At 43.0% G+C, this 25,692-nt stretch overlaps 1 protein-coding gene across 1 annotated transcript in view; it reads left to right on the forward strand.

Moving 5' to 3' along the window:
• The window catches only part of LOC306741520 (NT-3 growth factor receptor-like), a gene marked incomplete at both ends in the record, with an annotated part of 183,263 nt that overhangs the window by 69,128 nt on the left and 88,443 nt on the right, over nt 1–25,692 (forward strand). Inside the window, one exon of the mRNA XM_079223823.1 lies at nt 13,967–14,038. Within this exon, the coding sequence (XP_079079949.1) occupies nt 13,967–14,038 (72 nt within the window). The remainder of the gene's footprint in view (nt 1–13,966; nt 14,039–25,692) is intronic.

A 25,692-nucleotide genomic window follows, 5' to 3' on the forward strand; every position in this document is an offset into this window, starting at 1 on the left:
TGTATCAAAGTTTAACTTGAAAAGTGTATTGTTATAACACTTTTTGTTTACATCTTTATGACACACAATGCATCCTATTTTGTGATTGAAATAATTATTTGTGATTTTGCATTTGACTGCCAGGACTTTGCTGTAAAGGACATTTTCTGTTGTTGGGTGTGGTTTTACATTCCCCCAACTGTCTCATATTATTAACTGAGTTTGCATTGCTGCTGGGAGTATTGCTGATTGAGCTTTAAATTATTTGGCACCAATATGTTGTCAAATCAGGGAAAGAATGCAATATGAGTAAAGCAGTTAAGAACTTGGGCCTTGATTTAGGACTTGCCTTTCTTGAACTGGGAATTGGAAGCAAATTATTGGATTGTATTGTACTTGCAAAACAAAGACTTGGTCCCACCTCTGTCTATTTTCAAATTGTTGAAGTGTCTGAAAACTTGCATTCTTTCTACTTGCCAGTAGGGGGCACCTCCTCTGCTTGCAAAAATAAGTCAAATAAAAAAATGAGTCAAATTGTAAAATAAGTATGAGAAAATTACTTGATAATTACTTGGTAATTACCTCAGTAAACAACAATACAGGATGACGTTTATTTAGTAAATTATGGTCCATTTAGAGTCAATAGACCATAAAGCAGAGTATGCTTTAGGGCGGGCTTACTGTGATTGACAGGCCACTCCTCCGCATTCCAAATATGGTCACTTCTGTTCACCGGTTGCAAAAAGTCAAGATGGCGACGACCTTATTGTGTCTCATGTGTAAGTTGCTTGCTACTGTGACAAATGATTTTCCCCTCAGGGATAAATCAAGTATACATCTGTCTGTCTGTCTGTCTAAGATGACGACGGCAAAATTGCGAAACTTGAAGCTACAAAACAGTGTATGATGTCATGATGACTATGTCCACTTCTTATATACAGTCTATGCTCTCCATCCATTTAAACTAGATGATATGACGACATTTGGCGCAGATTTGGTTCCTTTCTATGCAAATGAGCCTCCTTGCAAAAACAGTCCGATTCAAAAAGATCAGCGCCAACAGTTCCAGTGAAATGAGAGAGTTGGTGGTAATTGAAGCACATGCATATAGCTTTCCAATTATCTGGCAGCAGTGATTGGAGCCAGGCAAAGGCATTGTTTTGCAGCTGCAAAACGTTATGGTGACGATGTCATGAGCTCAATACCTTTTTTTTGTTAATCGGACATTGAGACGGGACAGATGGCGGCCGCAAGTCACACGCAATCTGTGGTGCTGTCGGCGGCTACCAGAGCTGTCAGAGTGCTACTTTAACCTTCACGTGCCGTAGGATTCTAACACACACATTTACATGCAGGCATTCAACACTGCACACACACACACACACACACACACACACACACACACACACACACACACACACACTTGCACTTGTGCAAGTACACACTGCCTCTGTAAACATGAACACACACACACACACACACACACACACTCAGCCCCTGACCTTCTCATGGTCATGACTCATTGCTCATTCGAAATTGTACTAACGCACACACACATTTATAGTGTGCGTGTGTGGAGTGTTTTAAATATAAGGCTGCCTTATTGTAGTCAGGTTGACCTTTTCCAAAGGACACCTTCTGCATGTAGAGAGGACTGTGTGTGGGTGTGTGTTAGCTCCTATACACAGCCTACCATATGTGTGCCACTTAGTGGTCGCTTTGATCCAAAGGGTCTTCCAGTGTGTACATTTATAGCAGAGGAGGGCCGAGGGAATTGCAGTTAGAGCATCACTCTGCCCGCTCACAAGCTCCACATTAAAGAGCTTCTAAAACATTATTCACAGATGACCAGATTATGTTAATGTTTTTATTTCTTTATTTTAGTTGACTTGAAATTTGACACAATGTCCGGTTGCATCCGTTCTACAGATAAGTCAATCAGAGCATTAAGCTCCGCCTACTTAGATTTTGACCAGGTGTATACAGTGCAGTGTGACCTCACAGTCAAACTGCATCCTGTCTGCAGATGTGTCTCAGAGAACTGGATTTGAAAACATTCTGAGTAACATGAAATAAGAGTTGAAATATTACGACATTGGGGATCAATTTAAATTCTAAACCATCATATTTAACATGAAATTAAACAATACAAATTCCATCCTTTTTATCTGGAGCATGTTGCCCTCAGTGGACATTTTATATGTAAAACATTCATCCACTACATGATACTTACTACCATAAAGAGGTTGCCCAGTGTGCAGCTCTTCCCACATTAAGACCAATACAGTAGAGTATTGGTCAGGGTGGCTGAAAAGACAGAAAAGGGAGAAGAAAGAAAAGAGTGACAATAAGGAACTGAAAAGACAAAAGAAAGAAAATAATAATTTGAACTCCATTTCAATTCCATGATTGAATGTTTAAACACTATTTCACTGACGCCCACACTAAAAAGTACTCAAGGGCACAGATTCATCAAGGCTGTAAAATTCTCTTCTCATTTTAACAGCAGTTAATAAACCTCTTGAGCCCGGAGAAAAATGTATATGTTTATTCATAAACTGTGATCAACAAGCAATACCGGTAATCCATAACATATATAATGTTTACCATAATAAACAGAATAAGCACAGCCTGGGCTACAAGACTATGTAAGCCGTTTGTACATGTTCGAAACACAACTCCAACACAACTAAATTAATTACCATATATCAATATTAATATCTCGCAAAAAGTCTGACCACTCGGTAGCTTTGTGGCTCGTGTTGTTGTTAGCTTCATGCGTGCCGCTAGCGCCTCCGGTGCACGTAAAGGTCCGAGGGACCGTTCATCGCTGCTTGTGTGTACTGGGAAGCTAATGAGCAGAAAAAAATCTGCAAAATAGTATTAATTGTTAGCTTTTTCTTTACAGATTTTTCAAAATTGAAATTTGAATTGCTACAAATGAACTCGGTATAAAGAGAAGTTGTTTCAAGTCTAAAACGAATGTAAGATTATTCTTTCAGACTACTTTACCAAAATGAATGATAAGATTTAACCATTACAAATACAATGTCAAATAATCCCCCCTGCTGCATTCACACGGAATGACGAGCAAGCCAGCTACTTAACATCCGGCTGCAAAAAAGTATGACTATTAAACATATTCTACTGTTACCATTGGCTATGTTCTGATATCCAGTTTGCCGTGTGTGTGTGTGTGTGTGTGTGTGTGTGTGAGTGTGTGTGAGAGTCACAAAGAATGTTTATTCCCAGCGTAGGCGTCTTGAGTAAAATGCATGTGATCTTGATTTATGAGCATGGCAAGTCCAAACCTCTGGGAACCAAACGACTCTAAACACAAGCTGAGGATTCATTCTTCACAGTTGATATCTACACATGTTTTCTCTCAGCCCTACGGGAGAGAGACTTGTGTGTGTCTGTGTGTTTTCTGTCTGTATAATTCGGAGTGTAATCCTGTTGCGAATATGCATGCTGGGATCTAACTTATGCGCTCGCCGTTTGCATGATAACTCACTCTGTATATGTCATCTTGGCTTCAACGGCTACAAAACTGTACAAATAAATACTGACTCCTGATATGGACGATTCGTTGATAGTCTCAGACCCTTTCCTGGGTAGAATAAGTCATGTGCGGTGTTAAGACTGGCGCCAAAGAGCCTAAGGGCCCTCCAAGCCATGAAAGGGCCCCATATGTCCCATAGATGGGCCTGTGAGCCATTGTTTCATTGGTTTCGTTATTAGCACCATGTGCTCCCTCTGCTGGGCAGCTTGTAAGAAGTGTGATTTGTGTTGCTGCTGTGTTCCACTGTGGCAGTCTTACGGAACAGACACACTAAGCGAACAAATCGAAATGCCGCGTCCCATCGCGGTGGTTGCGTCAGCGCTCGCACATTGAGGGGGTCGAGGGAATGGAGAGTAAGGTGGATGTAAAAGTGACCCCTGTCCTGGGCGGGGCCGTAGACCAGTCTGTGACTGGGAAAGATGGTGAAACGCAACTCAAACGACTCACTCAGTGGTCAAAATGGTCGCAAATAATACATTTTGTTGCGGCTGATAGCAACATGAATTTTGCATAATTTGCTATCTCTCCCTGCCCACTCTCAAGGTCAAATCCACACAAAAAAGCGCTAATGATATTACCATGGACTGTATATAGGAAGTGGACGTAATCACCATGACGCCACCAACTGGTTTGTGGACTGCAGTTGTAAAATCTCAAGGCATTTTGGCCATTGCCAGAAGCGACCAGAAGAATGGGTGGAGCTAAGTACAGCCGTATGCTGAAATAAGACATTTAAAGTGTTACAATTAACTTTCATGAAGGAGGGCTGGGAGGCGTGGTTGAGAAAAAACGCTGGTGGGCATGCTCTTTGGGCCTCATAATGCAGATGATCTGGATTTTTTCACGTGAATTTTAAACATTCATAGGAGTGAACGGGGCCCGGACTCCAACACTTCTCCCCAGCTCTCTTTATACATCCACGGAGAGTAAAGGGATGTTCCATCTGTGTTTTTTACGTGGCACAGAACCCAGTTAGGCAAACCTATGAATAGCCGGTTGCAGTTAGTAGTAGTGTTCACTCATTTCTGAGAAAAGGCTTTAGCTTAGTTACTAATAGCTATAAATGTGAAGTAAAAATACGTGCCTACAATACCTCAAAACTCTGCTCATAATGTGAGTATAATGTGGAATTGGGACACCGGAGTGTTTCAGGTCTGTTGGACGATGTTTCAGTCAGATGCAATCAAAGGAATTATTTGGAGCGCTGCATCACTCCCCAGACACAGAGGACATTCATCCTCTTGTCCCTATGATGTACTAATGTTGTGAGACAATTTGTCACGGCGCGTGTGTGTGTGTGTGTGTGTGTGTGTGTGTGTGTGTGTATGTGTTTATTATCTGCTCATCTCCAGTTGACCAAGTTTGAAGGTGACTCTGGGAAGAAACCACACGTCTCTCTTGTTATTGTCCCGCGAGCCTCTTTCTCATTCTCACCATCAGTCTCACCTCCTTCTCTTCATTTGTCTTCCTCTCTCTCCCTCTGTGTTTTTTTTGTATTGTCTCTCACTTGCTATTATTCTATTTCTGTTTCTCCATCGTTTTCCTCGGCTCCAGCTCCACTCTCTAACCTCTCAACTGGAAAGGACAGCAATCAGTATCAACATGCTCTAATTGTGTGTCACCGATGAAGAGGAGAACATATATCAGGCTCTGCTCTGCTGTGTAGAGCAGGTGGGGTGGATGGTGGACTGGGCAAAACAAACATGGCACTTTTACTTGTAAAACTAAAAGTTAATGACTTCTTTTGTCCTGTGATTGCTAGTCCAGGGACTCGTTAACCACTCCCAAGTAATTTGACTCATTAGGCACTTGCTTGTCATGTAAATTAATAGACCCTCACTTGTCACATGACTCGCTAGTCGAGTGACTTGTAATCACTTACTTTAACTCACAAGACGCTTGCTTGTTCTGAGTTGAGTCTTTAGACACTTGGCAGAAATTTGCCATTCACGTGACTCGTTAGGCTCTCTAGTGCGACACTCGGCAGTCACATGACTTGTGACCCTTATGCGGCGTTCACACCAAAAGAGATGCGAAGTATTCGCGCGAATGGTTGCGAAAAAGCAAATTTGTCGCCGGGTGGCGCAAATGAGGCGAAAAAGCGTTGCAAATATTCACTTTTTCGCTGTTTCACTTTTTCGCCAGAGTTGAAATATGTCAACTCGCCCGATGCTGAGTTGTGAAAGCCAATCAGCGTTGAGAAGCTCCGCCCGTCGTCACCGCCGTCCTGCCGTTACTGTATCAAACTGCTGGTCCGCTGAACGAGCGCTGGAAGCGGCTTCATTCAGACGTCCTGGAGGAGTCGCCGCTGTGTGCGATTACGGATAATATTTTGAACCCAGACACGGGGGCGTTTGATGTTCCGACGTTCGTGGGACTTCCTCAACACGTATAAAGCAGAACTAGTGGTTATTTCAATGGTGAATGGCGGAAATAATAACTGTTTTCACAAAGTAAAGCCACGGAGATACCACTAGAAATAGTTGTTATTCCTTCCATGGTGGATAGCGGAAATGAAAACAGTTTTTCGGAGAAAGCCGTGCCCCCTTTCTGCCGCGATTGGTTGCGAAAAAGTGAATTAACCAGGAAAAAAATTCAGGCGAAAAAGCGTTGCGGAAATTCGCAACTCTTTTGGTGTGAACGCAGCATTACTGTTCTAGTGACTCATTAGTCACTCACTAGTCTTATGACTCATATCGGCACTTGCTTGTCACGTAAATAGCAAGAGTGGCTAGTGAGTGACTAATGAGTCACTTGACTAACGAGTGTTTTACAATTTACATGACTTGTTAGAGCCTAGCTAGTCACGTGACTCGTTAGCCATTGGTTAGTAACGTGTTTCGTTAGACCCTCAATAGTCACATGACTCGTTAGACCCGCGATAGTCACGTGCCTCGTGCTAACGAGTCACTGGCTATTAACGTGAATTGTTAGCTACTCGCTAGTTACATGACTTGTAATGTACTCGCTAATCACGAGATTCCTTTGACACTCAGCCGGCGTGTAACTTGTCACATAATTGGTTAAACGCCCGTTAGTTACTGGTGTTTTTTGTGACTTGGTCGTCATGAGGCTCATGACACACCCAATAGTCATGGGACTCGTTAGACACTCGCTAGTCACATGAGTCGTGAGACACTCTCTAGTTACATGAGTCATTAGTCACATGACTCGCGAGTCAAAACAATCTTTCGATACTCATTAGCCAAAGACTTATTAGACAAACTTAAAATGTGATATGATCTTCCCTTGTCACCTTAAATGTGTGAAAAGGCTAGCAACATTCCACGTATTTCTTATTGTCAACAAGTCCCGAAATGAGTGAGTCAGAATATATCAGAGATTGGAAATTACAATTGCAATTGGTGCATCTCACTTGAGTATCACAATTGTCATATATAGATGTATAGATTCTTAAAAGCACTATTGTTTTTAAATTAATAGTTTCCATGCAATGATTTGTTGTAGATCCCACTAGTCTGATTGCATGAGAAAGAAAACAACCTCATATGTTTTTGTGTCTTCCACAAAGGCACGATATGTTGTCGTCCTTTATCGCAAAACAACGAAATATATTGAATCGTACCCTGTATCACAATACATATGGTAAGGCGGAACCTATTGTCTGGGACTATATTACGGTATTGAGCAACATAAACACTGCCTGGATTTTGTGTTTTTATTTATGCATGGAACAACAAAAGACTGTTAACAGTCCTCGATATAGCCTTACGTAACTGCTGTTAGTGCTTAAATATAAAAAGTACTGTAGTTGCCACCACGCGATCCAATCTTATAGTGGATCCGATATTTTAGCAGAAAACAAATGGAAAAACCTCTACAGTCATTGTGTTACTTGCCAGATAAATCTATTATGAACATTTTCTCATTATGTTAAAAGCAAATATAATCTTGGCACCATGATTTGTCCTGCAAAACATATTGGTTGTGGCTAATGTGTTCATAGAAACATCACTTCTAGGAGAGAGGGTTGGTCTTTGTACCAAGCCAATTGGTTCCGACTGAAGTTGGAAGTCTTTAAAAAGAAAATGCATACTGAAAAAACATCTAATATATCAAGTTTATTTCATATGCTCGTATGTATTACTTTTTTTGCCTTTCATGTGGAAGATGACATTGTAGAAAAGGAGAAAAGGGTCGGACATGCAACAAAGGTCCCAACTCTTGGATCAAACTAACGTGGGACATTTCTGTCAAATGTGAAACCAGAAGTTTATTAACCTGCTGTTTATTAACCCGCTGAGTAACATGACGGTATGTCCTTAGGCCACGCTACATCACAAGTGTACTCATTTTAGTCCAAAGCATGATGAAAGCATCACATTAATAAACTTGTGTTGCCTATACCTAACCGCCAGCATTTCACAATAATAACCACAGGTTTCAGCATAAATCGCTTCACAATGCAACCGGAACCGTTGCAGGGCGTTAACCACGCATTACAAAGTTAACCGTGACTGTAACATGACATTACCGTGTATTACAAAGTCAACCGCCATTGTTTTACAAAATTAACCACTTCTGAAGTTAACCACGTGAGAACCAGTGTCAAGATATACGCTGTCCAAGCAGCAAAATAGGACAAGTAGGGATTAGATCCCATTGTTCATTTTTAATAGACTCAGTATTTCCCTTAAATAGCTGCTGACTATTTTTATTCATCAAAAGTTTTTCCAACAGGAGTGCAATCTGTGGGGACTATTTTAAGTGGATTTATCCACGTTTGTTGCTCCAGTGCAGTGGTCGCCAGATGGGAGACTTTCCCTGTCGCTCTCCAAAATAAAATACAAATAAATTCAGAAAAACACATTGGGCCTCATTCTCAAACATTTTCTGAAGTGTCTTCTGAAATGTGTTCTTACGGACTTCGGAGACCAACGTCACAAAAGATCTCCGCCTGATTCATGAAAACGGGTTCTTACACAGCCGAAGTGTTTTCAGCTGTGCTCCCCCAAATGAGGATTTCAAATTGAACGTGGGTTCTATTTCATCCTTACTGACCGCCAGAGGCAGTGTTTTCACACTGGATATCTTCCGTCTCGCGCTTGCGCAGTTCGAGTACGTATACCAAAAACATCACGTGTGACCTCGGATGAGTCCCCAGCCGGTTTTAACTTCCGGCCTCATCCTGAGATCATGTCCTTTTTCATCTTCTCGCTACGCAGGCTAAGAATGTGCTAGCATCAGCTAAAGCTGAACTCGGCCGGGCAGCGTACCTATCCCCGGTCATCATCTCTACACCGTGAAGTATCGGGTGAGATCGACTAACATTATTTGCCGACAGCAGCAGATCCCACGATTGGCAGGGCGCTCTGAGGAGCGCTCCGGCTAATTAGCGGAGTGCTAACGGGTGCGCCGCTTGGCGCGGCTAGGTTGCTACACCGTCGCGGCCGGCTTAAGCGGGCAGAGCGTCCCATGCGGACTGACTTGGTGGTGCTGCGGGGTTGATTCGTTGACGATACTGAGCGCGTGCATCAATGTCAGTAGATATTGCGGCTGTTATAGTGGCGAAGTGTGACAGCTACTAGAACTAGTAGCTGTCAGAAGACAGACTGTGCTACTGTCACAGTAGCACAGTAGCACACCCTCCACCCTAGGGGTACAAGCTTCAATTCCGACGCCGGCCCCCAGCTTTCAGCCGGGTCAAGATGACCACCATCACAGACCCGGCAAAGTCCCTAGCCCTGAGCCAGGAGTTAGCCGTGCTCCGGACCAAGGGCGCAATCAAGGTGGTGGGACCCCGGTCACAGGCCAGGGGGTTCTACTCAACCTACTTCCTCGTAAAGAAGAACAACGGCGGACTGCGAGTCCTAGATCTGAGGGGACTAAACAAGTTTCTGAGGGTCTTACCATTTCACATGCTGAGCACAGCAGACGTCCTTCGTGCCATCTCCAAGGGAGACTGGTGCACGTCGGTCGACTTAAAGGACGCCTATTTTCATGTCCCCATCGTACCTCATCACAGACAGTTCCTTCGTTTTGCCTTCCATTCGGACTCTCCCTCTCCCCACGAGTGTTCATGAGATGTGTCGCGGCTGCCCTTCTCCCCCTGCAAGCGCAGGGGATGAGGATATTGCCGTACCTGGACGATTGGCTGATCTGTGCGCCATCCCGGGCTCAGGCTGCACAGGACATCGCTCGCCTTCTCTCTCATGTGGCCCTGTGGGGCTTCAGGGTAAACATGGAGAAGAGCTCTCTGAGCCCTTCTCAGAGCGTAGCCTTCATCGGTTTAGCTCTGGACGCGGCCACTATGAGAGCCTGTCCGTCGCCCCAGCGTGTGGACAGCATCCTCCGCAGCCTTCCCCTCTTCCGAGGGGGCAGGCGGTTGCCCTCCATCCTCTTTCTTCGCCTCTGAGGCAAATTGACAGCTGCCTCAGGTGCCTGCCTCTCAGGGTGGGGTGCAGTGTGGCAGAGCAGGACTGGTCGGGGTCAGTGGCCCGCTCAAGACCACAGGGAGCATATCAATGTCCTTGAGCTACAGGCTGTGCACCTAGCGCTCAGACATTTCCTTCCACATTTGAGAGGAAAACATGTACTTGTTCGGTCGGACAATACTTTGACCGTGTTCCACATAAACCATCAGGGGGGCACCAGGTCTGCAGGATTGCTACAGGTTTCCCGTGCACTTCTGACCTGGGCAGCCCCTTGCCTGACCAGCCTTCGGGCAATGTATTTACCAGGAGAGCGGAACCAGATTGCAGATTCCCTCTCCCGTCACAAGCCTCCACCGGGGGAGTGGCGGCTTCACCCAGAGGTCGTGCACAGCATCTGGGGCCTCTTCGGCAGAGCAGGGGTGGATCTCTTTGCCTCAGAGAGGTCGACCCACTGCCCCCGCTGGTTCTCCCTGGTACACAGGACCAGTCCTCTGGGTCATGATGCCCTGGCTCATACGTTTCTTTATGCTTTCCCCCCAATTGCCCTGATCTTGCCAACGCTCCTCAGGGTTCTTCAGCAGGGCCACAGGCTGGTGCTGGTGGGCCCATTATGGCCCGCCAGGACTTGGTTCCCTCTGCTGCACAGACTCTGTCGCGGGACGCCATGGGGCCTCCCTGACAGGAAGGATCTCCTATCGCAGCTAGGAGTTCGGATCTGGCATCCCGACCCCAGACGCCTTCACCTATGGGCCTGGCCGTTGCAGGGCCCGACCAGCTGCTAAGCAGCTGCACAGAACCAGTCAGGACGACGATTCTAAATGCCAGAGCGCCATCTACCCGTCTACAGTACGAGTGTAGATGGAGGCTGTTTTCCGACTGGTGCGGGGTTCACAACGAAGACCCAGTACAGTGCCATGTGCCTACTGTACTCAAGTTTCTGCAGTCCCTTCTAGATAGGGGCCGGTCTCCCTCTACCCTAAAGGGTTTACATACCTGCTATCATGGCAGCATGCTAGGATTGACAACGGCACTGTGGGGAGCAAGCTGGTGTCTCTCGTCTTGAGGGGGGCTTAGCGACTGCGACCGCCGAGCACCCCGAGGGCCCCTCCATGGGACCTGTCCGTGGTTCTGGACGCCCTATGCTCACCTCCCTTGGAACCCACAGCAGAGGCAGAGCTGCGATGGCTGTCAGCAAAGACGTCTTTCTCCTTGCCATCACGTCGGCAAAGCGGGTAGGCGACAGAGGCACGCCCTGTCGGTGAGTGAATCCTGTTTGAGGTGGAACTCAAATGGCTCACTATGGCCTAATGCAGCATTTCTTCCGAAGGTGCTGACACGCTCGCACCTCAACCAACCTATCCAGCTCGCACAGTTTAACCCTCCATTGGGAGAGGAGAGGTCAGGGCTACTGTGCCCAGTGCGGGTCCTCAAAGCCAATGTCGAGGCCACCGCAGGTATACGGCGGTCGGAGCAGCTTTTTGTCTGCTATGGTGGACCTAGGAAGGGCTGTGCCCTGTCAAAACAGCGCCTGTCCCACTGGATAGTGGAAGCCATTGCCTGTGCATACAGGGCGAACGGCCGGGCGCTGCCACCCGGAGTAAGGGGCCATTCTACCAGGAGTATCTCCACGTCATGGGCAACCCTGAGAGGTGTGTCCATGGAGGATATATGTGCGGCGGCCTCATGGACATCACCAAGCACATTTACCAGATACTACAGAGTGAACTTTGCCACCCCTCACCCATTGGGTGCGGTTCTTCGTCCACATTCCTCTGCCTGAGTCAGACGAGGTAGGTTCCTTTACATTCCTCGTGACTTTGTTGGTATAAGTCATCCAGTGTGAAAACACTGCCTCTGGCGGTCAGTAAGAATGAAATAGAACGAAAGTTACGAAGGTAACTACGGTTCTATGAATCCTGGATGACCGCCAGAGTTCTTGGTCACTCGGAATCTCGTGGTTTCGCGAGAAGATTCCGCAGGACATGATCTCAGGATAAGGCCGGAAGTTATACCCGGCTGGGGACTCATCCGAGGTCACACGTGACGTTTTTGGTATACGTACTCGAACTGCGCAAGCGCGAGACGGAAGATATCCAGTGTGAAAACACTGCCTCTGTCGGTCATCCAGGATTCATAGAACCGTAGTTACCTTTGTATCTTTCATTCTCGTGCACCTGGATTTGCATACAGAAACGCCTCGCCAGCTCCTTATAAGGGCATGCAACTGAAGAGACGTGTGCACAATCGACAGACTACACACACAACGCGAAAGCAACTTCAGATTAAAATCATCTCAAAGCGGAAAGCGAACTGCGGTCAAATCAGCAGACACTGAAATGTCATTGCACCTCTATATTGTCATTCACGGTAAACACATTCAAACGCCCCAGATTGGGAGCGAGCGAAGGTTTTTACGAAGTTAGGGGAAAGATCCACGTGAAACAACATCCGGTTTTCAAAATAAGATGTCGACAAATTGTATATTAGCATATATGGAAATGAGATTAAATAAAGTAGAACATGTGACCTTCAACTAGTGAGTTAAAGAGAAAATACAACTCAATGAAGTGTATTTACTATTTTATTTGAGGGTTAATGGAAAGATAATTAATGTAATTATGACTGCTATTTATGTGTTCAGGACCACATCCAAATAAAATACAAAATATCTTAACTTTACCAATTCAGATATTTTACAAATTAAAAGCTGAACTGATTTTGTATCTTTCAAATAGATCATTTCTAACATTTTGCAAAAAGTATGCTTAAATTCAAACAGTTGATAAATACAACAGTTAATATTGGTAGTTCATCCAGCCGGCTCATTGCAAATGTGTTCTATCTTGTTCATATTGTGTGCGGTTAACAAATAATTTCCTTTTTATGTTGCACTAAAATTAAGTCATTTAGTGTGTTCTTGGTCACATCAATTTGAAAGCAGGACCAAAGTGTTTGATTTCATTCAATTACAATTAGGCCAAATAAAAAGCCTGAAGTTGTGAGTAGAGTCTTTTTCTCTCAACGCCTCCATAGGTAGATCTTGCCTGTCACCGAGGCAGAGGTCAGGGATCTTGAGCTTAAAAAAGTTGGTGACCACTGCTCTAGTGAATATTTGTGGCAAGGAACAACGAAGCCCTATGGCACAGAGGAGGAAGATGACCAGGCTTTGAAATGCAGCACACTATACTTGTTAATAGATAGATTCACAGTCGGTTGTGGTCTTCACCAGACTAGTTGATTATAACAAAAAGGAGGAGAGAATGGAACCGCCTTGTCCTTTTATGTGAAAGTATAATGTGAACGGTAAAAAAAGGCGCATTCAGCATTTTGCAGCAGTACAACTCAAATGTTGACGGCCAAAGAGTGATGATTGAATCAACAGCATCACTTGTGACAGGAGGAGGAGCTCTGCAGTGGTATGCGACAGTGGAGGATGCGGGGATCACTGCATATTCCGCTTCATACCAGAGCGAACTTGAGTCTGTGTAATGTGATCAAATTCTCGAGTCAGGAGTGAAATATAATATTTATGAGCAGCGTTTACTGACACCACATCTAAGGTTCGACACACACACACACACACATCCACGAGGCTTTGAAAATGTCGACGTTAATAACGTGGTGATTTGGATTCCAGCAGGTGTCTCGTCCCTTCACTCGCGCCAGCCTGAGCATCTCTCCCTAGTTGTCTCCACGTTGCCACGAAGACGGACAACTGTGTTTCTGAGCGTTATTGCGACCTAGAATGAATGAGTCGTGACCGTTCAAACACTGCTGTGTGTGAGATTTCCTCTGTGAGGGTGTGTGCGTGTACAGTGTGTAATGTTGGTAAAAATCCTTGGATTTCTTGTCCCTGTAAATCTTTGTATTACACGCTGCTTTGGTGATGTCACTGGAATGGAAACCTTCAAATTCATAATCCGAGATCCTAATGAAACACCCCAAGAGATTCAACGATATCTTCACTCTGAGCTCCTGTTGTTTAGAAGTGAAGTCTCTCACACTCTTTCTGCCTCATTCTCTCCCTTAGAAACCTGGCCAAGAACCCCTCGATGGCCACTTTGTCCTGGCAGATCTTCGAACACCTGCAGCTCTTCGAACTGTAAGTTGACCTTTGTTTGTTTAGTTCCTGGTGGCGCATTTTGCCACCACCACAGGAAAAAGGGCTCTATAATGCTCTTTGCTCCAGTTCCATCAGGCTTTGGTCTGTCTATGAAGAAGACTCCTCTCAAAGGGGGAAATCACACCAGGCGATGTTACCGGATATGTTGACCTGTGTATGGCTGGTTCAGGAAACAGCTTGTTTTTCAGTGAAATACACGTTGAGTGCAACACACACACTTGTAATCACCAGCAGAGAAAGGAGGGGGTGTCAAAAAAGAGCTATTGTTGCAAGTAATCAAGAGGACTCATGCACATTAGCGTCTACTTATTAATTTGATTTATTAATCCTGATCCAGGAGCAAAAAGACAAAAATAAAAAACCACAAGACTGTAGATATGAAGTGGTCGTAGTCATCTTGCCGTCACCCATTGGTTCGTGCACTATGGTTTTGAGGCCATTAGTTTGTCATTTTGGAAGTCGACATCTTAGTTTTGGGCCGTCACCAAGGGACACGAGAGGGTGGAGCTAAGTACAACCAAACACTTTTAAGGCGACCAAATTGTCACAATTAAAATGTAATGCACTGAAAACACACACAAACTAATCAATACGTACAACTCCAGGACTACCAGACAACGCTGTGATAGCAGCCTGTCAATCACAAGGTAGCCCCGCCCTAAAGCTTTATGGTCTGTTTGACTCTTAATGACCATAATTTACGAAATGAACATCATGCTGTATTGAAGAATACTTGAAACTAGAGATTGAGACATAAACTCATGTTTACATGTTTGCTGAGAGAATAAATCAAGAGAGAAGGAGAGTCATTTATATATATATATATATATATATTTGACTTCTATACAATCTGACTTATTAAGCAGAGGAGTCGCCCCTTGATGGACATCCGAAAGAAGTTTTAGGCACTTTTGCATTGGCCTCACTTCTTAGAACTGGAGGCCGCGGCTGTTTAAACATACACATTTTCATCTGCTCTATTTGTGTGATTGGTGGGAGTACCTTTTCTATGCAGCAAAATAGTAACACCCCTATAACTCACTGTAGACAAAGAATAGATTTTGCAGTGATTGTGTGTCACCTACATCAAACATTCAAGGATTACAACTTAGCTATGTGAAAGTTGCCTCCTATTTCCAACCCAGAGAAAGAAGGGGAAAACATTACAAATTAGAGACCTCCTACATGAGAAGAGTTTGCTGATGTTGCCTTTAAATGCCACACGGGAGTGTGTAAGCATGTTTATGCATGCATCAACAGATTTTTTTTTTTCATCGTGACATGTGTTTTTTTTGCAGAAATACACAAGAAACTCAACACGAACCCTGCTGATTCAGCATACCATTATAATAATTAGACTTATAACAACTACTATTCTCTCATGTTCAGGGAAGCATTGCAAGTCTTCCTATCAAAGATTTAAATAAAAGGGGAGGATCTCTTCACTCTCTAGTGGCAGTAAACGTCCTCAGTTAGGTAACACGCTACACTTCATTTCCATTTCAAAGCATCTAGTCAAAACGCTCTTTTTCCTCTTTTCCTCCTGTGATTATCGTGTCCTTGTTTCAAACTCTTTGACACAACGCTTCCGTTGCCGTTTGAAACTTCTGCTATCTTTGTGGTATTTTTACGCCATGCGATCTGGAGAGGGAAGGAGAGGAAGTGAGTTGCGGAAGACTCACCTCTTCCGGGCAGATTAGAGGTGAGGATCATGGCACACGACAGAATGCCAAACTTTTTTCCGTCAGAATAAGCAATGACTGTAACAGGAAGGATCAGCGAGGAGTGATGGGAATCTGAGAAAAGCTTTAACGAAGTGACAACATCCAAACGGCTTTTATATTTTCATGTCAAACCTTGATGTGATAAAAGGAAAACTGGCCTCAAAGTCAACCCACCATTAAATCATATCCTGTGATGTGATTATATTTGCAGATCAAAGGGTTGACGCTTGAATTGGAATTCCTGTTAATTTTGAAGATTTTCTTTACCAAGTTGCTGGTAATGAATAACAATCCAATACATTTAGATATATGTATATGTTTGTTACATTTTGTTTTACAAAGCAATGTTTAAAATTGATTTTGGCGGTCCCTGTGGACAGAGGCGGAATCTTTTCCAAGCGCCAGACTCCATTGAGAAAAACCCTGGTTTTACTGCAGCAATCTGACAGTCTGCTAGGTGCAGCTCCTGGTTCTGGTTCTCCCGAGCCTTCCTTCTGGCCAGCGGGCCCAGCAATACGGCCTGTGTTCCCAGTAGCGGGGTGTTGGCTCCCAGCGAGGTGAAGCTCTGCTCCTGGCCGCTGCTGCCGGGAGCGAGGCTCTCCTCCTCTCGCCGGAAAACTGACTGCAGTGAAGAGCCAAATTTGGGTCAGTCAGTGGTGGGCTGAAGGACTTTCTGCTGAACCTGCATGATGATGACCCGTTGGCATGTTATGTCACATCCTGCCATGTACCATGTCGAAGTATCCCGTACCTCAGTCTGTTTATTTCATTTCTCCAAAGACGAATGATGTGAAGTGAGTACGAGCTGTAGCACGGTTTTTATCTCTTTCTCCACCTCCTTGAAGTTCAAGCAAAAATAAAACCAATTTGTCTACAGGAGCGGGATGACAACTGCCATCCGCTGAATAATGATGCTGCAATAAACAGATGGTGCCCTCTCACTTCATACACCTGGTGTCGGACCCTCTAATTGGTACAACTGCATGTGAGCAAAAAATATGTATTAAGCCATCTGCTGTATAATTTACTAATACATGGAATTACCCAAGTACATTATATAGTGGACGTGGAATTAATAACATGTGTCTCGAGATAGTATAAAACGATTTGGCCGGTACTTAGCTGAGCTCAGCTAATCTACTGTAGCATAGTCACAGTCAACTCAAGTGTCCGTTTTTGGCAACAGCCTGTTCAAAATTACTCTGATCATAATTCTATTGGTCTGTGATTTCATCTATCTATCCGCTGCAGGTGGATGGATGAATAGTATAGAGATGAATAGATGGGAAGATGGATGAGTGGATGGATATAGAAATGGATGTGTGTGTGGGGGTGGGTGGATGGATATCAGGATGGATGGAAGGGTATAGGGATGGATGGATGAATTGAAGGATGGGTGGATTGATGGGTGGATGGATGGATGGGAGGATATAGGAATGGTTGGGTGGATGGAATTGATGGATGGATGGATGGATAGAGATGGATATCAGGTTGGATGGATGGATAGATATAGAGATGGATGTATGGCTAAAGGGATGGATCAATATAGATATCGCTCTCTCGTCTTTCTTACGTGTTTTTATATATATATATATATATATATATATATATATATATATATATATATATATATATATATATTATTGCTGTTAGCTATCTGGGATATTTACAGCATTTGCTAATATACGGTATTTCAAACTATGAGCTGGTTCAGGCTGCTGGGGGTATTTCCAGCTCTGAGTGGGCAGTGTGGGACACACACACACACACACACACACACACACACTGAAGCGCAGGTTACTAGAGGTCACCTCCTGTGAATGTTTGTACTTCTGCATCCGTATGAGCTATTTCTGGTCTTACAAATCATGTTTTCACTCCAAGTGTTCCACAGCTTTAAGAGACATCAGGACAATGTGGAATTCATATAGATATACTACTATATTCTAGTATCACGTAAGGATTTAAATGAGCATATTATATCGAGCGATCACATGATTTCCATTCCTCTCCTCTACTGCCTCTCTTTACTGCTTCCGTGTCTCAGTCCGCGTTTTAAACCAGTTGCCAAACTCAATTTAGTCAAACCTTTTTAAATGTCATGAAAAATAAAACTTCCCCTCAGAAAGGATTGAAGCAAATAAGTGAAAGGAACCTCCCGCAGAAATGTGGAGGTTGGAGTCTTTTAAGTACAGATAAGTTCCTGAGCCACTCTGTGTGGACTTCTAGACGTGTAGTTTTGAGGACAGCAGTGTAATCTGCATGAGCAGCCGGAGCGTCTCACAGGTTTGACACACAGCAGCTGGACAGGTAAAGCCGCTGTGAACAGACTTAACTTATTTAGAAATAAAAACAAAGATAAAACACCTCATCATCTCACCACCTGTTTTATTTGTATTTTTAAATGAGTGAGAAAGAGTGAAAAAACAAGAAAAAAGATGTGTGAATAAGTAGCTATAAATAATAAATAAATAACAGTGAAATTAACAATATCATATTCAATAACTGACAACTTTAAAGGTTAGAAAAATATGCTACATTGTAATAGATTGTATTTAGACAATGAGAAAATATTTAAACAATGTTTAGTGTTGATATAAACATACAACTGTGATACAAATGTAAAATTACCTATTCTCATCCAATCAAATACAAAGTCATTTTGACTGAATTATTTGAAGTAAGACTGTTGCTGGGAATTTTTCAATTGACATGTAGAAGAAAAGATTTTATGTTTTTAACTATTCAATTTGATCAGTGGATTGTTTTCCTTTGTCCTTTTTGTCATTACAGATGGTAGTTTATTTTGTCTTTGAGAATATTTTGAATCTGAAGGATTTAAGTGTGAAGAATAATGAGGAGATGTTGGCTAGATGTACATCGACTAAATGAGTGCCTTCAACCTGCATTCTCTCTCCTGACCACCAGGGGCGACTCCTCTGCTTGTATAGAAATGTATAGAAAATGACTCTACTTCTTTCTTGATTTATTCCCTCAGTAAACATTGTAAACATGAGTTTATGTCTCAATCTCTAGTTTCAAGTCTTCTTCAATACAGCATGGTGTTCATTTAGTAAATGATGGTCATTTAGAGTCAAACAGACCATAAAGCAGGGGATGCTTTAGCCTAGCTTAGCACAAAGGCTGGCATCAGGGGGAAACTGCTAGCGTAGCTATCAGAAGTGAAAAGAAAATGCATGTATGTATGCACTTAGTTCAACAACTATACACAGTGTCTTGGTGCTAGTGATATTAGCTCTGAAGACAACATTAAGATGGACTTCCAGGTGAAGTGCTTTAACCAACCGCTACCGCAGCTTCTGTGAAATAACACAAAAATATATCAAAACTCACGACTGATTGGTTGAGACAAACCATGAGAACATATTCACCCCTCGACTCAGAAGTTAATATGATGCCCACATCCGACACCAATCAAGTGGATCCAAATGGTACTTCAGTCTGATTATGAGGCGACCAGTTAATAGCCATATATTTTACATGGGCACGGACTGGATTTAATCATTTCAAGTAATGTGCAATGAGACTGAGCCACAACCATTAATATTCATACAGAACATTATTTTCTCATAACATGTATTTCATACATTGACTTTCTTTATTGATTAAATACCACAGTTAAACATTTCTTTCAAACATAAGAAGACACGGCGAGAGACATAAAGACAGACACAGAGAGGATTTATTTTAGTCTTTTGAAAGCAGGGCAGCTCCTCAGAGAAGAATGGGCTGCCCTCTATGGAGCAGATATGAATACACATACTAACAAAGATGCAGTTCTCGCAGTCGTATGCACACATATGCACACATATTGCTGCTAACCCTGATAGCTCAGCGTGTGAGAGACTTGGGGACTGAGGATATTTTTGGCTGGTCCTCACTTTTGGCTGGACCTTCAGCGCTGCTTCAGGGTTTAGGTTTGTTGTTCGGGTTCAGGTCGGAATCAGGTTCTGTTTAGTGCAAGGGTTGGAATTGTGATAGTTAGGTTTAGTGATAGGTTTAGTGCTAGGGGCACTAAAGGAATGTATTGGCATTAAGAATGGCACAATGCAAATAGAGATGTACAATAATATATTTGTGTGTTCATAGAAACTCTCAGAGATGGACGTTCATGGTCAAAGTCCATGAATGCATTCATATTGGGTCGTTAACTGGATTTGGCGGAACGGTCTCGGGAAGGAGATTCCCTGCATGCAGCCGCATGCAGGGAACAAGCAAAAAAAAGCATGCAGAATATACAGCTTGTAGAGCCAAAGTTCACAAGTGCAAACCTTCAGCCATAAGCTATTCGCAACATGTGCTGATGTTAGCAACACAAGCACAGAAGCTGAAGGAATGGCCTGCAGGTTCCCAATCAACTACAACTGCAACGGAGAGAGTTTTGTATTAGATGTTGCTGAGAACCGAGAAAGGTCGGAACGGAACCTGACTTGGAGCCACGGACCCGATCAGCACCGATTTCACAGCTGATAGTTAATGTAAATAGACATTTTTGTCTTACCTAATTTAATGGTAAAATACCTCCCAGTTTTCTGTTTTTACCCCGACTTGGACCCGATTGACCGCAAAAGCCGTGGATCTGAACCCAGTCAGGTCTCGGGTACTCCATTGCAAAGATGAGGTAGAAAGGCCGCAACGTCCGAGTGCCTATCTTGAACCATTGGTGAATGACGAGACCAGAGAGTTTCCCAGAAATCCGGGGACTTGAGTAAGGGAGAACGTCTGAGACTGATGGACAGTGAGACAAGGCGTGTCCTCATGACAGTCGTCAAACCAACTGTTATTGCTTATTCCAATGACAATGTTGGGATTGTTCTGGGTTACATAAAACCCATCTGGAGCTCATTGTAGAGACTTACACTGGTTTGTATAGCTCCTGTTATTTTTTTTAATAACCTTTCCCCACCTTTCAATTTATACCTGTTTTTAAAGTCAACTTTATCTGAACTGTGCTTTGTTCTGAACCAAAAGCTCATGTCACATCTCATTGTCACCATTACAGTTCATTGTTGATGAAGCAGCTCAGCATGTTACACCCCAATGAGACCATGGGATTAAACACTCCTTCTCGAGTCAAGTTGACAGAGTGGCCCTGGCCTGATGGTGCACATATGTGGCTTGGCACACGAAACTGGGAAAAATCCCCAACAAATGGCCTTCAGAGCTCAGATTAAGTGATAAAGCATTACGGTGATGCTGGAGGCAATAGGGCCTGGGACATGTCTGGAGAACAAAATGAGAGTTTTTAACATGTGTGTGATGCTAAAGCTCAACTGAAATGATTGAAAGCTTTTTGAAGAGTGAGGCATGAAGGCGGTCAAAAATAGGAATATCTGAATGACAGAAACACATTATTTATTTATTAATGGCTTGTTTGAAGCTGAGACATTTTCTACTTAATTGTTCATAGAAATATCAATTATGAATGCCAACAAACCCAGATCCTGAAGGCACTCGTCAGACAGAAAAACAGAGACACAGAATGTCCCTTTTTATATATAAAAAACATTTTTATGGAATATATCCCCAATACAATGCCACATAGCAATAAAATGCTGTGGACTGGAATTATAATCATTAAATTAGTAGTTTACTTAGCAGAGAACAGCTTGCCATGGACAACTCTTATTTCCATATTCACAATAAATAATAAATAACTGGAAATGGATAAAATTAGGAGATTCGCATCAACTATAAATCAGATATAAAGCATCCCCGACTCAAACATGTTGACAGTTGACTGCACAACACATGATTATTGAGAAAAAACTTATTGCTTCCAAGATCTACACATGTTTGAAAGGCTCCCAGGTGCGTAGATGGAGTGCCCTTCAAGGCAATCAGGGGAGAAACCTTGGGGCGGAATGGGTTTTGAATGAATGAATAGAGAATGAATAGTATGGGCTTGTTAGGTGTGTGTTGGCATTGTCGGCAAGACCTGAAAAGCGCTGTGGGATGAAGCGGTCCTCTATCTGAACCGCGCAGGCACAATGGATCCTCCACTCCCGCCTCTTTAACTGCACTCCTCTAGACTCTTGCTTCAAACAGCCAAAAGGAATACTTGTATGACGACCAAATGACCGACCGCAGTGCAGATTTATCAGTATCAACGACCCAGACCTTGTTGAGCTCTATCACTTACGAATTAGAGGGGTCTAGGTGGTTGAACTGATCAATTCTACTCTTTCCTATTTAACAAGCAACTGTGTCTTGACTAGGAAAAGTTACTTTGTTATTTTTTCATGCGTTTTCCTAAGAATGTCCAGCAACATGAGCGATCAGGTCATGCAGTGATTAGGCAACATATTAGGTTGAGGAAAAGATTGTGCTTTTGATTAACACAACTGCTGTAGGTGTGGACATTACGTGGCAAATAAGTCAGCATTGACTTATATAGTTGTTAATTTCAATTACTAGCACATTGAAATAAAATCTTGTTTTTTCAAATGAACTCAGTTGAGAGATTTAATTATCCCAGTTTGGTTCAATTCAGCCCCCGTCAGATAAAGCCCTTGAGGAGTAAATATGAGGCCGCGGGGTGGCGGATCAGTAATGCTGACAACCCCTCATCACCTCCCAATCATTGTGAGCCATTCAGCTGCCATTCAGATATTCTCCACCATTCAGCTAACGTTGACCCCTGTTGCTCTCGCTGTGACTCCCGATTACGGATACCTATTCAGCCGCTCCGCCTGCAGCCACACGGTGAATGACTTGACTCGACACCATGCTGGGCCTTGTGGCAACAAAGATCCCCACACAGGCTGCGTGTACTTCCCCTCACTCGTCACTACCCGTGTCCCGCTGAATTCTACAAGAGAACCCAATGCAAGCGCTTTCACTACAGGCTGCATACTCACACTTAACATAGGTCAGTGTGATGCGAGTGTCCAGCAGCACAACAATAAAGTCTACAATGCTTAGGAGAAATACATAAACCTCCCACTGGATCATTGTGTGTTGGATATTGTAGTAATCAAATGGATCTGTCTGCGTCTCCTCTGATCTGTAGTGGAAACTATTCTGGCAGCGAGTGTTTTCACCTGCATCAGTGTGGTAATTTAAATATTCCAACATATTCCATATTTGTTCACAATAATCTTGAAAAATACAATCCCAACCCCATCGTCATAACTGTTTTAGGGATTTGCAATGAAATAATGCGTCAGTTTTTAATTTGTATTTTTTTCAAAATCAGTCTAGATTACATAATACATTTGAACGATTTAATTAAATTATTGCAGTTCTAATAGTTTTAGAAGCAATGAGTTTGGCCGATGACGATATTTCATCAATAAAGTGGCAAGTTGTTCCTGTAAAGATCAGATCTACAGACGTTCCAGTGCATCCAGCTGTTACCCGTTCAGAGATGCTCGGGTTTGGACAAATGGTGTCGAAACGGTTCAAAAGGGATTCGACAGAAACGCTCCAAGCAGCCGCTCTGCCTCTATATCTACTCCAAATCGACGCAGGCTATCGTATCCAAATCCATGAAGTGTCAAAACGTTTGCCGGGCACATCAATCCTAAAGGTCAGGCCTGATGCATGTGGAGCATCAACATCTCCCGGCGCTGATGTGGTCCACGGGCCGGCCTGCTGAGGATGAAGCCTCACGGCAAACAACCAGAAAAAGAAAGAAAATAAAAAGTCAGAGAGCAATTACTTTACTCACACACCACAGCTTAAGGCATCCATTTGAGAATGACCTGTCATTCCATCAAGGAGTCACATTCAGCCTCAAAACAGGTCTGCACTTCACGGAATGACTGCAGGTGAAAAAACTGACGGGAGGGCTGTGTCTTCTTGAATTGGATCAGATTGTTTTGTTATTGTTATGCTCCATACATTTCTGGGAAATATAAAATTACCTCAGCAGAGTCAGGCGCTCCCTTTCTCATTCAACTCTTAGTGTCATTGTGCTAATAACATGCTGACAAGCTTCTTTGTTCTGGGAGAGGTATCAGTGTCTGACATCTGTGAGGTCTAGCACTCCCAAGTACGTGTTTCTTTTGTGCTATTACATTTGGTGTTCCATCACTTCCATCCATCACAACACACTTGTTGCCGGCAAGTTGCTCACAACCTAAAACTAAGGTCCAGGTCGTGCAAATGTGAATATGAATATAAGAGCAACAACAGTGCGACTGTTGTTTTTTAATTGATAAGTGTCTTCCAACCCCTTTTTTATCATGAAATGATTGCACCATGTGTGAATCAAAGGCCATTTAAAAGCATTTAAAAACTCATTGAAGATTTTCATTCACACCCCAAAAATGTGTAATGTTATCATAGCAATATGATCATTGTTATGATAACATTATTTCATATATGCCAATGCAATGGTTAATGCATGTAAACCGGCTGTCCCGGCCAGGCCTTTGAGGTATGGTAAATAATGTACTGTAGATAATTATAAAGTTTGAACAAAAGTAATTTATTTTGCGAAAGCAAATGAATTGAGGGCTTCTGCAGAGTTGGAACTCAAAGCACAGGAATATTGGAGACCAATTATTTTTTTGTTACCCCCATTTGTTGTGGTTTTGTTTTAAACTCACAAATCGAATATGACCAAAATACTCAAGTGACCTTGAAAAATTCGACGAAAATATATATATTTTTTAACTCAAGGTCAATTACGTATTTACTCAGATTGTTATGGTTACAAATTACAAATGAATGACACAAAAAGGCAAAATAAGTTGTTTTTATTGTGAACAGTAAGACGGTCGTTGTCAAGGTTGAAAGCAGTGTCAGTGTGCGTGTGTTTGCTATTTCGTAGACGTACTCAACCTTTTCCGCACAATATGATCCAGTGATGCTTTTATTCACAATGCGAAAGCTCCGGAAAATCAACTTTGTATAGAAAAAAACTAAACTTTTTTCCAACGTGTAAAATCCACATTCTGCGTGAAACTTTTCATGACAAAAAAATAAATAAAATAATGATATTGACGTAAAAATGAAAGCACCCGTCGGGTAAAGGCCTTGTAAGCCTACTGGTTGTATCACATCCCAGAAATGGCATAAAAACATATTTTCCATCAGCACCATGAATTCCTTTTTTTTGCCCCCCACGCCTTCATTCTCCTCTCCCACATCTCACTTGTCTCGCTGACCATCTGCCCCACACACTTTTAATGAAAGTGCGTGGTTATCTGCGCTGCGTGAGTGTGAGGGAGGTTATCTCCGCTACAAAGTGGTACAACTCATCTACACCACCCTCCCCTGGCCAGGTAGATGAGGCAGCTAATTAAGTCGGTGTCAAGAGGAGCAAAGATTGCGTTTTGCTGCGTGTCGTCAGATAAACTGGGATCAGCCTGAGGGGGTGACGACACCATTTTAAGGCCTCACAGAATCCGCTAATGAAAGAAGTTTAATTAAGTCGTGCTCGGGCCACAGGGTGCCACATGAAGACGAGTGTGGCGCTGGATGAATCACAGAGCAGCACATTAGTTGTATTAATATGTTTGGTGAGGATCTCAGTCGGCATGTTTAATTACCCAGCAACTGTTCCCCCACCGCCGTACAGTGACTCATTTTCTGCATCATTTCAAGTCACTCAATCACAGTTTATTGGGGAAATAATCAAATAATTAAAAAAGGCTACTTACAGTATAATAATAGTAATGATAACAATGCATAGTAATCTGTTTAAAGCACTGTAGAATTATAGTTTCAAGCAGTTGTAAACATTCATAAGGATTTCGAACAACAATCATAACACAATATATAGCATATATAGGTCAAGTTTCCTAAAACTTCATAATTGCTGACATATTTTGCAGGGATCATAGAGTATTTCAATTATTGTAATACGTTTTAATCTTGATATAATGCATGACAATCACTGTTATAATATATTGTAATGTGATTACAACTTACTCTAAG

This window comes from Taurulus bubalis (genome assembly GCF_910589615.1).
Source record: "Taurulus bubalis genome assembly, chromosome: 9".
Lineage (NCBI taxonomy): Eukaryota > Metazoa > Chordata > Actinopteri > Perciformes > Cottidae > Taurulus > Taurulus bubalis.